Raw genomic sequence first — 14,123 nt, 5'->3', positions numbered from 1 at the left:
GAATGCTATCCTGACGTAAAAGAAGCTAAGGTGTTTATATACTCACGACTCCCAACATCCTCTACAAAAGTCATGTCCACAGGGCATATCCACTGGGTCTTCAAATACAGAAATACTGCACATACAAATATCACACTGGGGATGAAAAGAACAATTATGTAAACAAAGTCAATAAAAGAACACTAGATAAATTTTGTTCTTTAAAAGAAAATAAAGTATAAATTTTAAAGTGTTTCAAGGTTATGAGGGAAGCTAAAGTCAATTTGTCTACCTTTGATTAAATAATATACATCATGCCTACTTCATTATATATTAGAGTAAGATTTAACTGTCTTAATGCAAAAATAAAATTCCAAATGTATGTATTAAATTTATCAACAATTGTACATTTGGAATAAAAGAAACAAACCATTATAATCTATTTAAGTCAAGATCAAATTATATGTTACAAAATAACTACTTTATGTCATATACTTTATGTTTGCCCCTTTAAATATATAAAAACATAGTAATTTTGGTTTTAGTACACCAAGTTGGGATATTAAGAGTAGCAATTTAAGGTCATCAACTCACGAATCTTGGCTATAAAACTGTGTATCTTCTTTTTTTTTTTTTTACAATGTTTTTTATTATTATTTTTTTGTGTGTGCGTGTACCGTCAAATCAGATCTGACTGGTACAGGAGGAGATTGTCCCTCCTTCCCCGGCAGAGCATCTGGTGGGTTCGAACCGTGCACCTCTGGGATTAAAACTGTGTTTCTTAACAATGACTTAAGAGAAGTAAGCTTTATAATGGTATAGACTGTAGTTAAAGAAGTAGAATTCTATTTACCAAAAAGGTAAAATGAAGAGCATTTTCAAATTTATTAGATATTATAATCACTTAAATTATTCAAGAACTGTCAACATTTCCTCTAATAACATACCAATGGTAAGACAAGTACAGATGATGGCAATATTGTTTCTCAATAAAAACCCACCTATTATGGAAATGTATCTAGGTAAGTTAACTCCAAAAGCTATATCATATACATTATCATTAATATGTCACATATATTTTAAAAATTACTTAGCTTTCAAAAAATTATAAAAATACTTTTTACTTTTGGCTTAAAAGATCTATCACAAACTTTTTTCTCATTTTAGAAATTTTGGTATTTATATAATTTCAAGCAATAGTAAAAAAAGTGAAAATACTGTTGGTACATCATCCTAAACATTATGTTTTCTCTTTAGAAATCAATGAAGAAAACTTTTTATTTTCAAAGATCATGAAGTATATTCCATGGTAATAGTAAATAATTACAAAATCAGAAAAATGGACTGAATGCTTTAAGAATAGTTGCTTTTGTTGTGAGTTGGAAGTGACCCATAGCTGACCCACCAGCAGGTTTTCAAGGCAGTAAATCACACATGAGAAAAAGGGATTGCCAATTATTTTCCCATGGAACATATGGTAGATTTGAACTGTGTGCATCTGAGATTGCAGCTCAGCTTCTTACTACGAGGCCACCAGAGCTCCAAAGATTCAGTTATAAGAATATATCAAAGGTTGCATGACCCAAAATAAATATAAATTTAAAGGCAAAAACCCCCACCCCAAAATGATGGGAATTACTTCATCAAATACCAAGCCCTACCAAACTTGTATCCAAATCCCCAGGAGACAAGCTGATTTCATCTGGAGAGGTGACAGAAGAGCGTGTAGTCCGTGGAGTTCGTGGAGAAGGGAGAGTGTCCCATGCATTGTACCCACTTGGCGGTGGAGTTGGCATCTGAACACCTGATCGTTGGCAGCAGTTCTCTGGGTTGGACATCCAAGCTTCAAGTAATTTCTCCCTGTCCCAGTCTTCAAGAAGAAAATAAAATGGAAATTATTATAGGATAATTAATAATTTTTGAATAGCCATGTAATAATAGACGCAACAATTAAAAATTTTTAAAAAGGTTACTTGAAGAAGAAAATTAGTTTATATTGAAGTAGTAATAACAAATGAATCCAGGCATTTGTTTTTATTAATGTTTTCAAACAGAATTTAAACTCTAATTACCTACTGAAAACTTGCAATAAGGTTAATAACCACCAATAAGGTTAACATTTCCATCTCCAGAGTGCTAAAAAAGCAACGAAGTCAGTCTAGATACTAAGATGCATCTAATCCAGGCCATGGTCTTCGCAATTACTTGTTATGTATCAGAGAGCTGGACAATGACTAAGGATGACAGAAGAAGAATCGAAGCCTTTGTATTGTGGTGCTGGAAAAGAGTCCTGAATATACCATGGACTGTCAAAAAAACAAAAAGGTCTGTTTTGGAGAGAGTAAAATCAAGTCTCTCCATGGAGGCTAGAAATTTGACGCTCTGGCACGAAGTCAGGAGAGACCAGTCCTTGGAGAAGGACCTCATGCTTGGAAGAATGGGAGGACAGCGCAGGAGATGAAGACCCTGAATGAGTCGGATTGGTACAGAGATTGAGGCAATGGGGTTGGCGTTTTGGAATTAGTGAGACTGGCTCAGGATAAGGCAGGGTTCTGAGCTGTTGTACACGGGGTTTCTATGGGTCAAAGGCAACTCAGTGGTACATAACAGTAACAACACCACTACGAACAAAAACAATAATCACAAGAGATGTTTTTACTCATCACTTTTGAAATCTGTTAACTTTTTGCTCACGTAGATTTAATTTTGCCTTCTTATAGTTTCAAGAAAAACACAATTTTATAACTGGTCTCACTGGTATTAAGTTATAAATTATTACAAATCTCACTATAGGCTTAACTAAAAAAGATTATCTTCTTATTATGAACACTTTAATAATCATTAGATAAGCAAGTTATTATCATTACAGAGCCATACAAACCTAAGGGACTTTTTTTTGCCTCCTCTATAAATATCCTGTATTCCATTATTTTGCAAGGTATTTTACATGTATTTTTATTACTCAATAAACTTTTAAACTATTATTTAGGTGAAGAAACCAAGATGCTGGGAAGTTAAATTTGTCCAACTTTGTGTATAGATTATCAAAAGTTTAAAATAAATTATTTTATTTCAAAGCTTGAATTTTTCACATCAAGAGTATTAAGGGGTAAATTATTCACCGTAGGTCCATTTAAGAAAATTTTAAAGCTAAAATACAAATATTTATGGAAATTTTCTATCTAACAGTTTTTGACCAATTTAAGTCAATTCATTTGGTGATTTACCAGGATAGGGAATTATGACTTACACATACATAAAAGACAGGGAGTGTGTATTTCTAGCCAAGGAAAGCTTCATGTGTGAAGTAACAGAGCCATTAGCTTAAAAATCTGAATACTTTTGTAAAGTTATAGTAAAAGGTGCTGTGGTTTGAGGAGATGAAAAATAAAGACTGGAAATAAGGGTCAGATTATAAGGAGGAAGAAAACCCTGTAACTGAAAATACTGCATGAACACATTCCAGGAAATGTTGCTATATGAACCCCAGAGTTCAGAGTTCTCTGATTGGTAATTATAATCAACTATGATCATTATATTTCATCTTCTTGTGGTACTGATTACCACTTTAAATTCTGCATTCTTTGAAACACTATTTAGAAAATTATTGCAAATTTACATATCAACATATGCCTCTGTTTCATTGTTAACTGGGGGCTATTCACGCACAAACATATAAATAGTCATCGAGATTTTCCACAAACATTTATGACTTTGCTTCTAAAGTGTGTAACAGAACATTTGGTAAATCTGCTAATGATACAGCTTACCAATAGAAAGGCACCTTAACAAATGAAAATAATCCTCTACCTAAACAGGTATTTATAAAAGGATTATAAGAGATGATGTAACTAAAGAAATGTTCAACACTGAAATTTCTCATAAATTTTTTTTTTTTTTACGTAATCACATGAAGCTCTAGTGGCCTACTGAGAAGAAACTGTGCTGCAATCTAAACATCAGCTTCTCTGTGGGAGATGGATGGGCCATCTCCTCTAGTGAGATTTACTGCTTCTGATAACCCACTGGACAGTCAATGGTCAGTTATGGGTTGGTTCCAAATCGATGGCACATAATAACAACAATCACTCTTCATTTTGACTGAATCACATGCTATTATGATGGGTTCTTAAAACATGATGGGTATGCAGACATTTAAAAATGTTATACTAACCAGAATGAAAATAAGTGAAGACAATTTTTACAGTTTTGGTGTGTTTGCAGTTTTGGGTTTTTTTTTTAAAGTAGCCAAAGGGATTTCCAGTTATACTAGGCATAATAAAATCTGCCATGCTTATTTTCACAAAATACTATTGATTTCAGACTGCAAAAATAAGTTATTTAACCTTTTTAATTCTCATTTTCCTTGTGTGAACTGAGGGTAGTAATTGTACTCTATGGGACAGATATGAGAATTAAAGTATACAACATGCTTGAAAATGTCTAGTATCACTAAATCAAACAGTCTCAATAAATGCTGCCTACAATTTGTTGTAGAAACATTTCATGGTTTCACAAACTGTATACAGTGAAAAGAGAAATGAGTCTCAGCAGTATTAGAAAATTCAAACTTTGGCGAGTAGTTTGAATTTTGGAAAGTTAGAATCATTTGTAAGCTATAAATAAATTATACACGCTGGTTTAAGGGGAATACGAGAAAAAGAAGCGCTCATTAGTCTTATGAAGAATGATGTTGCTGCGTACCACAGAGTTGGAACTGACTCATATAGCTGATCATCTGGAGGATTTTCAGAGGCAGTTAACTGCAAAGAAGGAGACTGCCCGCTCTTCATCAGCCAGCCACCGGTGGCCTCGGACTGTTTGCCTGTGGGATTGCAGCCCAACTTCCTGCCACTAGAGCACCAAATTTCCCTGAAGAAGCTCTGGTGGAGAAAGATAGGCTAAAGTATATATTTAAAAACTCAGTTAACATTATGTGAAAATCTAGTTTACTTTGACTGGAAGTTATTCTACTTAAGAAATTGATTTTTTAAAAAAATTTTAAGAATTTTATACTGGTTTACTTATAAAGTTCATATGCAAAAGATCATTACAAAGGCTAAAGAGGAAGAAATGACCAAGATAGATGTCAGATGAGACTCCGAGTATTGCAATAGAGCGCCGAGAAGCCAAAGCTAAAGGAAGAAATCAAGAAATCAAAGAGCTGAATAGAAAATTTCAAAAGGCAGCTCGGGATGACAAAGCAAGATACTATAATGAAATGTGCAGAGAGCTGGAGTCAGAAAATCAAAAGGGCCGCACTCGCTCAGCGTTTCTTAAGCTGAAGGAGTTGAAAAACCAAATTCAAGCCACAGGTGGCAATACTTAAAAATAATTTGGGTAGAATGTTGAATGATCAAGGAAGTATAAAAAGAAGATGGAAGGAGTACACAGAGTCACTATATCAAGAAGGAACTGGCTGACACAGGAATTTCATGAAATAACATATGAGTAAGAACATATGGTGATGAAGGAGGAAGTTCAAGTTGCTCTGAAGGAATTGGCAAAAAACAAGGCTCCAGGAGTTGACTGCATACCAACTGATTTATTTCAACAGACACTGCCCTGGATGTGCTCACTAAGTGGTGCCAGGAAATCTGGAGGACAGCCAGCTGGCCAACTGACTGGAAGAGATCGGTATTTGTTCACATTCCAAGGAAAGGTGACCCAACAGAGTGTGGAAACTATAGAACAATATCATTGATATCACATACAAGCAAGATTCTGCTGAAAATTATCCAAAAACGTTTGGAACAATATGTCAACAGAGAACTGCCAGATGTGCAGGCTGGATTTTGAAGAGGTTGTGGTACTAGGGATATTACAGCTAATGTAAGATAGATCTTAGCAGAAAGCAAAGAATACCAGAAGAATGTCTATCTGTGCTTCATTGACTCATTGACTTCATTGCTTTTTTTTCCTCTTTTTTAAATTTTAGTAATTTCAATGAACCCGGATTTAAAAAAAAAGTTTTTCTAAGATATTTTATCATAAATCACAGCAAAACATCTAGTTATAAAATACCTCATTTGGAGCTTTCTTTTTAATTTACAAAATATTAACTAAATATTTTAAGTATTACAAAATATTAACTAAAAATGGAAAGAGTTTTGCTTCAGACATTTCAGTGGAACTCTGCTGCTGTAATCTGTGACATGCTGTGCTATGAAACAAATAGTTGTGCATCTACAAGAGTTCAATCCACCAGATTACAGAAGAAAGATAGACTGTCACCTTCCATTTAGATTGTTGTTGTTCTTATTGTTAGTTGCCGGTGAGTATGACACACAGTGACCCTATGAACAACAGATCTGAACCCTGTCCTTCTTATGCCATCCTCATTATCTTTGACATACTCCAGCCAATTGCAGCAGTCACTGTGTCAATCCACCTGCTGAAGGTCTTGTTCAATTTAGTCATCCCTCCACCTTCCCAAGCATGAGGTCCCACTCCAAGGAAGAGCTTCTCCTAGAAACAAATCTGAAATATGTGAGACGAAGCTTTATCATCTTTGCCTCCAAGGAGTACTGTGGTTGCACTTTCTCTACGACATATTTGTTTGTTGTTTTGGCTGTCCCTGGTATATTCAACACTCTTCAACACCACCACAATTTCACGTTTTTTCTGCCAACTAGTGACTTTAACATGTTTTTATGTATTTACTGGCCATTTGGATTTATTCTCGGTGAATAACTTACTTATACCTATTTATCATTTTTCTCCTGGGTTACTGACCAATTTCTTATTACAAGGAGCTTTCTCTGTACGTTATATGCATGTAGAGAGCTCTGGAAGTTGTGATAAGAATCTACGCTGTAATCCCAAAGGGATACGATTAGACTGCTCTACCTCCTCTGTGGGATAAGGATGGGTAATCTCCTTCCAGGCCATTACTGTCTCTGAAAACTCATTGGAGAGTAAGCTATGGGTCCATTCTACCCAATGGTACACAACAACAACTATATAAATTAGTTATAATCCCCCCTTAACTGAAATTTCATTTCTTGACTTTTCCCCTATTACTAATGGCAGCAAAACTCAAAATTCAATATACTAAAATATAACTAAATTTCCTTCAGAATTTTTGGGGGTTTGTCTTAGGAACCTAGGATTCTTCCTTTCCCCACTGAAGTTAATGTAAGTCTCCTAGACTATCTCTAAAACTGACTAGCTGACTGAGTGACTGGTTCATTCTGTCTTTTATCTTTCTGGCATAAATTTTCTTTTCTTTTTATACCATCTTTTTTTTTTTTTAAATTGCAGATGGCTTCCCAACCTACTTAGCACTGTTTATTAAATTATCCTTTCCACATTCAACTAACATAACATCTGTATTGTAATTAAATTCTCAAATGTACTCTGATCTGTTCTGGATTGTGTGTTCTGCTCTAAAGGTCTATTTGTCTAGATTTGTGTAAGTGTCATACTGAGTTAATGATAGTAGCTTATTACATGTGCTGTTTTCTAGTAAGACAGATTTCCTTACACTGGGATATAGTGAATTTGACTCTTGAAAAGAAGACTTAATAACTAGGTGGACTAATATCTCCTGTATAAACTTGACAGGGGTCTCAGAGTTGAAGACAGAAGTGCAGAGAGAATGCTGCCAACAAACAGGTGGAAAATCAGCCAAAACAGTTATCCAGTGAGATGAAGGAACTGTTCTAGAAAGTAAATAAGGACATAAAAAGAATAAAGACATAAGCAAAACTTATATTTGACAAAAATGATTCCTTGAGACAACAAATCATGACAAAACCAACCAAACAAACAAAATAAAACAACAACTTATAATAAGCCAGATACCAAAAATATGAATGGTTCCATTTGAGATCCACACTGGTGATCATCATGATCAAGGAGGAAAGAAATACTTCCAAGCACAAGATAAAACAGTATTCAAACAAACATTATTAAAATAATGTATGCATTAAAACTTAATTGTATAAAGAAACAATACCGATAATCAATCAAATGTAAGAAAGACCAAAGAAACTGATAAAGGTAGAAAATAGAAAAATGGCAGACATCAGTAGGCTTGGTTTACTGAGAAACTTAAAAAGATGTCAGTAAGTTTTGTTGTTGTTGTGTACTATCTAGTCAGAACCAACTCATAGCTGACCTTCAATTATTTTTAACATCAAACAAGAAGGAGACAAATTATTATCTACTTAAAAAGACTGTAAAAAACGGAAAAAATTTTAAATGAAACATTCCCTAAAGGGAAAGCTTATGTTTACAATGCAATCTCTTTTATCTACATCACTCAATGATGAATGCATTTCTATGTATGCATCCAATACAGATCTGTTGAATAAGCAAAGATTAAAAAACTACATGTCTATTACACAAATCTCAAACCCTTCAACTAAAAAAAAAAGTAAATCCCAAGAAACAAAAAAATCCGTATGACTAGAATAACTCAGTTCAAGAAATGTGTCTAGATAAGCATAGTATTCTAGTCAAATGCATAAAGATTTTGGAAAGACATTTAGTAGCTATGAGTAGTCAACATTCTGATAAAGAGAATTCTCAAAGCAGGTCAAATGGATGGACGAAGTTAAGCAAGGCTTTACCGTATTATAATGATGACAAAACTTATAGAAAGTACTGTTGTTATGTGCCATCAAGTTGCTTGTGACCCACAGCGATCCTATGCACAAAAGCTCTAAACCATGTTCTTTCCTGTGTCAATCATATTGTCGTCTCTGACTCATCTTTCCCCATTACCCCAGTCACTGAATCACTCGCTTTCATTGAGGGTCTTACTCTCCAGCGCTGTCTTTCCACTCTCCAAAGCATGACGCAGCTCTCCAAGAACTGGTCCCTCCATGCAACATGTCTAAAGTATATCAGACAAAGCTTCAGAATCTTTGACCCCAAGAAGTAGTGTGGCTTCACCCATTCTAGGACAAACCTGCTCGTTCTCTTAGCAGTCCATGGTATATTCAATGCTCTTCTTCAACATCACAGCTCAAAGGCATCAATTCGCCTTCTATCATTCCTAGTCACTGTCCAGCTGTTTACCAAGTGATTGCAAAGAACATGCATGGCCTGTATCGGGTGCACCTTAGTCTCCCTATCAGTCTTAGACTGATATCGTTCCTCTTCAGTACTTTAGAGAAGTCCCTAACTGCAAACTTTCCCATCTCAATACATCTTTTAATTTCCTGGCTGCTGGTGCCAAGAGTGTTCACTGTGGAGCCAAGCAAACTAAAGCTGTGAACAATCACAATCTCTTCACCATCCATCATGATGCTGCAAATCAGTGGTTAGAATCTTTGTTTTCTTGATATTGAGCTCCAATCCTTACTGAAGGCTGCAGACCCTGACCTTCTGCAGCAAGTGCTTCAGGTCCTTCTCAGTTTCAGCAATCAGGGTTCGGTCATCTGCATAACGCAGACTGTTGGTGGATCTTCCTCCAATCCTCACGCCATGCTTTTTCTCATACAGCCCAGCTTCCGGACAATCTCTTCTGCATATAAACTGAAAAGGTATGGAGATAGGACACATCCCTGGCATATATCCTTCCCAGTTTTGAACCATGCAGCATTTCCTTGCTCTGACAAGTGACTCCTGGTCCAATTATAGGTTTCACATTAGCATGATCAAGTGTCCTAGGATTCCCATTCTTCTCAGAATTAACCGCAGTTTGCTGTGATACACACAGTCAAATGTCTTTGCATAATCAATGAAACACAGATAAGACATCCTTCTGGTATTCCCTGCTTTCAGCTAAGATCCCCCTAACATTAGCTATGATATCCCTAGTACCACAAAACCCAGCCTGGAATTCTTGCAGTTCTCTGTTGATGTGCTGTTCCAGTTGTTTTTGGATAATCTTCAGCAGAATTATGCTTGCACGTGATATTAATGATATTGTTCGATAATTTTCACACTCTGTTGGATCACCTTTCTTTGGGATGGGAACAAATATCGATCTCTTCCAGTCAGTTGGCCTAGCGGTTGTCCTCTAGATTTCTTGGTATAACGTGGTGAGCACATCTAGGGCAGCATCTATTAGTTGAAATATGTCAATTGGTATACCATCAATTCCTGGGGCCTTTTTTTTTTTTTGCCAATTCTTTCAAAGCAGTTTAAACTTCTTCCTTCATCACCATAGGCTCTTGCTCATATATTGTTTCATGAATTCTTCTGTGTCTGCCAATTCCTTTTGGTATAATCACTGTATACTCTTTCCATCTTCTTTTAATACTTCCTGGATCATTTAATATTCTGCCCAAAGAATCCTTAGGTATTGCAACTTCAGGTTTGAATTTCTTCTTCAGTTTTTTGAGCTTAAGAAATGCTGAGTGAGTTGGCCCCTTTGATTTTCTGACGCCAGCTCTTTGCACATTTCATTATAATACTTGACTCTGTCTTCCCGTGCTGCCTTTTGAAATCTGTTCAGCTCCTTAATGTCTTGATTAGGAAACCAAATACAACAAGGAGTATGTCACTAGACCAAATAAGACTAGTTCTAAGAATAAAAGAATAGACCAGTATTCGGAAAAAGAATTTATATAAAACCAGTAAATAAAAAGTAAAAAGGTATTAAACTTACAATTTTGTAAGATTTGAAAAAAAATCAGCAAACCATAAATTATTCCTGATTACTGGTGAAAAAGAAGATGTCTATGTAAGAAGAAAAAAAACGTTTCTTTAACATGGTTTAGAGTATCTGTTGCAAACAGTCGTAATTAAACCCCTGGTGGCATTCTTACGATTTGTTGTTATTCATGCATTGTTTTACTATAAATATCTATTTCCTGCCCAAATAATTTTGAGGTGTAGCAATTTCTCTAAACTCACTCCATGGTATTGAAGGAACAAATTTAGTACTAATGGAGTGAATTTCAAATTAAGCCAAGAAAAAGATAAAAGAATTAATATTGCATAAATGTGCTAGTTAATATAATTAAATTAGGTAAAATGTGAGAGTGTCACAGACAGAAATACCATAATTTACAGATATTATGATTGCTCTCCTGTTAATTATACAAAAACCAGCAAGGGGAACTTTGAGTTCCACTTAGGTCATGGTAAAGTAATTCAACCGTTTTAGAGATAATCAACTCTCATGTGTAAGGTCACTTTTCTTACAGCTAATAATTATACATGTTGGACAAAACAGAAATTATATCTATCTGAAGATATCATATTACAACCAAAAACAAGACCAGTAATTACCATTTACAAGACCTGAAAACAGTAAGCATAAGCAGGCTGAATTGCTATATTAACACCAAATTCAGAATACTAACAAGAAGAATGTTTCATCATGATCAAAGTGTTAGAAATACACCATCACAAATGTGTATGAGATTAATATTAAAGCTTCAAAATTGATAAAGAAAAATTGACATTAAGAAGACATAAAAATTCACATCCACAGAGATTTCAATATTCTTCTAAATAATGGACAGAACTATTAAATAATGAAATAAATAGTGATGATGTAATTATCTGGTAGTTCTACTGACATTAACTTTCAGTTGGCTTTTTTTGCCATTAATTTAGTTCTTTCTGGTCTCTAGCTATCTTAATTGCAGACAGTTGGTCTCACAAATAATCAAAAGCATAAGAAAGAGAGTGCCTCCCATACTGGGGAAAAGACCTGAAGCAGACTGGAGCAAAATCCTTGTGAAAATGAGATACTGGTGAGGGCAGTGGAGAGACCGCAGCATTGCTGTGGAGAAACTGTGGCATGGTGTTAGTAGAAGAGCCCTGAGATGAAGGCCACAGCTAAAGGTTTTGCTGTTCTTGCTGGATGCTTGAAAGAAAAGATGAGTTGTTGAGTTGTAACTGCTCTGAGGCAAACTCTCCTGGATGATCGGCATTTGACTCCTGAACTGAAATCAGGGCTTTTCCTATTTAAGGACTTATGTTTTACTGTTAATCTGGCTTGGGACTGGTGGACTAAACCTGGTCTTGTATTTTAAGATATTTGCTTCTCCTGCTTCTCAACTTATTTCCCTAATAATACCACTCTTGTTACTATAACTGAGTCAAGTCTGTGAGTCAACAACAAATAAAGGAACGTCTTGTTGCTGGTGTGGCACTGGAGGTACTACGGTGCGCTTTATCTATGTTCTGCTTTGGAACAGTAAGAGGCTGTGATATTCTCATTCCCTTTGGCTCTTTCGGGACGGTACTCCTATCCCAATGCCCCCATATTCCATTATCTGCTCCTTAGACAGAGATAATAGTACAGCTTCAAAATTAATAAAGGAAGATTGACATTAAGAAGACATAAAAATTCACATCCATAGAGATTTCAGTACTCGTCAACAACTGACAGAACTATCAGAAAATGCAATTGATAATGATTTCACTATCGCTACTAGATAGTGAAATCATTCTCACCACTAATCCTAAAAGAACATTACATTGAACAAAATATAACAAAAGGATACATCATTTTCAAAGGAACATGTACAGTCATCAAGACAGACCATATGCTGTCATTAAACAAGTCTCAACAACTTTAAACAGATGTATAATGCAAATAAATTAGAAATTACGAAGAGTAAGAGATCTAGAAATATCCTATATATTCAGAAATTAAACCTCCTCCTTTTAAATAGTCAACAGGCAAAAGAAGAAAAGGAAATTGTAAAGTATTTCAAAACAAATTATAAGGAAACTACAACATAACAACATTTTGGTCTCAAAAAGAAAAGGACAAAAGACATGAATGACAAACCACAAGAAGAAATGTAAATAGCCAGTAAATGTAGGAAAATTTATTAAAATTTATTTATAATTGAGAAATGTAGTCTTAATCAAGAGTATCTTTTTTGTTAGAGTGAAAGTATACAAAGCATACTGTTCTTTTTAATGATTTATACTTCTATTTTTAAATTATTTTTATTATTCCCTAATAAAAATTATAATATCTGATTATGCATTTGTTTCATATTGTCTTTTCCTTCACCCATCTTAACACATGTTTATCTATGAATCAATTTTCTATTTCCCCTACACTGGAATGATTCTCTCTGTATGGAAATCCTTCTTTAGTCTTACTATTATGGTTTTATACAGTATTGGTTCATTTTTGTGATGACACACTGTACTCAGCAAAATGTCCTCTAGACTCATCTATGTTAAATAGCATTTCACAAATTTTTACAGTTTTCCAATTTGCATAGTACTCCATTGTGTGATGTACCACAGTTTCTCCATAGATTCATTCATTAATGGGTACTTCAGTTGTTTCCATCTCTTTGATATTGGGAATAAGGCTGCAATAAACATGGTGTACATACAAAGGAAGACATTCAGATGGTCAACAGGTGCCTGAAGAAATGCTCAAAATCTCTGGTGATCAGAGAGATGGAAGTTAAAACAACAATGAGACAGTACTTCATTTCACTTGTGGTATGCCTGTAGAGTCTAAACCAACCCACAGCTGACCGTCCAGGGGGTTTTCAGTGGCTATAAATTCCACTCTGGGAATAGTTGTTACAAAGTTTACCAGACAGCAAGCAATAAATATTTAAATTTCACATGTTTATGGAGGGATTGTAAAATGGTACAATTATTCTGGAAGGCATTTTGGTGTTTCCTCAAAAAGCTGAACACAGATATCCCATATAATGCATGTATTGCACTGCTAGGAATACATCCCAAGGAAATTAGAACTGAGACATGAGTGGAGATTGCTACACCTATACTTGCGGTAGTGTTACTCACAATACAAACAAACAGCCCAAATGTGACCAATAAACTAATAGACTAAGAAACTGTGGTACATTCAGTAAGTGGAATACTATGTAGCACTAAAGGAACAAGGATTTTGTAAATACTCTAGAACATGGCAGAGTCTACAAAACATTATGCTGAGTGAACTAACTCAGTCTCATAAGGGCACATAACTACACACACCCATTATTATAAAAATGGAAGGAAAACTAGTAAGATGTGTATAAATATCTAGAAAGGGAAAGGGAATGGGAAAAGGGACCAAAAAAAGGGGAAGGGTGGAAATAACTAAGATAACAGAGTCTAGTGGGCAAACAGGGATGGTGGTGAGGGAAGAGGAAACATTCAATGGGGACTAGAAAAGATGGGTTAATAACAGGCATAAATCAATAGTAGTCAATTATATAAAATACAATGCACATAAATGTATGAAATAA

The 14,123-nt window shown here is 35.0% G+C and overlaps 1 protein-coding gene across 1 annotated transcript in view; it reads right to left on the bottom strand.

Annotated features, from left to right (window-relative positions):
- ANKIB1 (ankyrin repeat and IBR domain containing 1) overlaps positions 1 to 14,123 on the bottom strand; it is a 215,849-nt gene that overhangs the window by 47,603 nt on the left and 154,123 nt on the right. Inside the window, exons 6-7 of the mRNA XM_006891465.1 lie at positions 1,641 to 1,849; positions 47 to 135 (exon numbers count right to left, since the gene is read on the bottom strand). Of these exons, the coding sequence (XP_006891527.1) occupies positions 47 to 135; positions 1,641 to 1,849 (298 nt within the window). The remainder of the gene's footprint in view (positions 1 to 46; positions 136 to 1,640; positions 1,850 to 14,123) is intronic.

The sequence above is a fragment of the Elephantulus edwardii genome, unplaced genomic scaffold, assembly GCF_000299155.1.
Source record: "Elephantulus edwardii isolate Elephantulus edwardi_28Jun2011 unplaced genomic scaffold, EleEdw1.0 scaffold00098, whole genome shotgun sequence".
In the NCBI taxonomy this organism is placed as follows: Eukaryota; Metazoa; Chordata; class Mammalia; order Macroscelidea; family Macroscelididae; genus Elephantulus; species Elephantulus edwardii.
The sequence above is the reverse complement of the archived record's forward strand: the minus strand, read 5'-3'. Positions and strand labels throughout refer to the sequence as shown.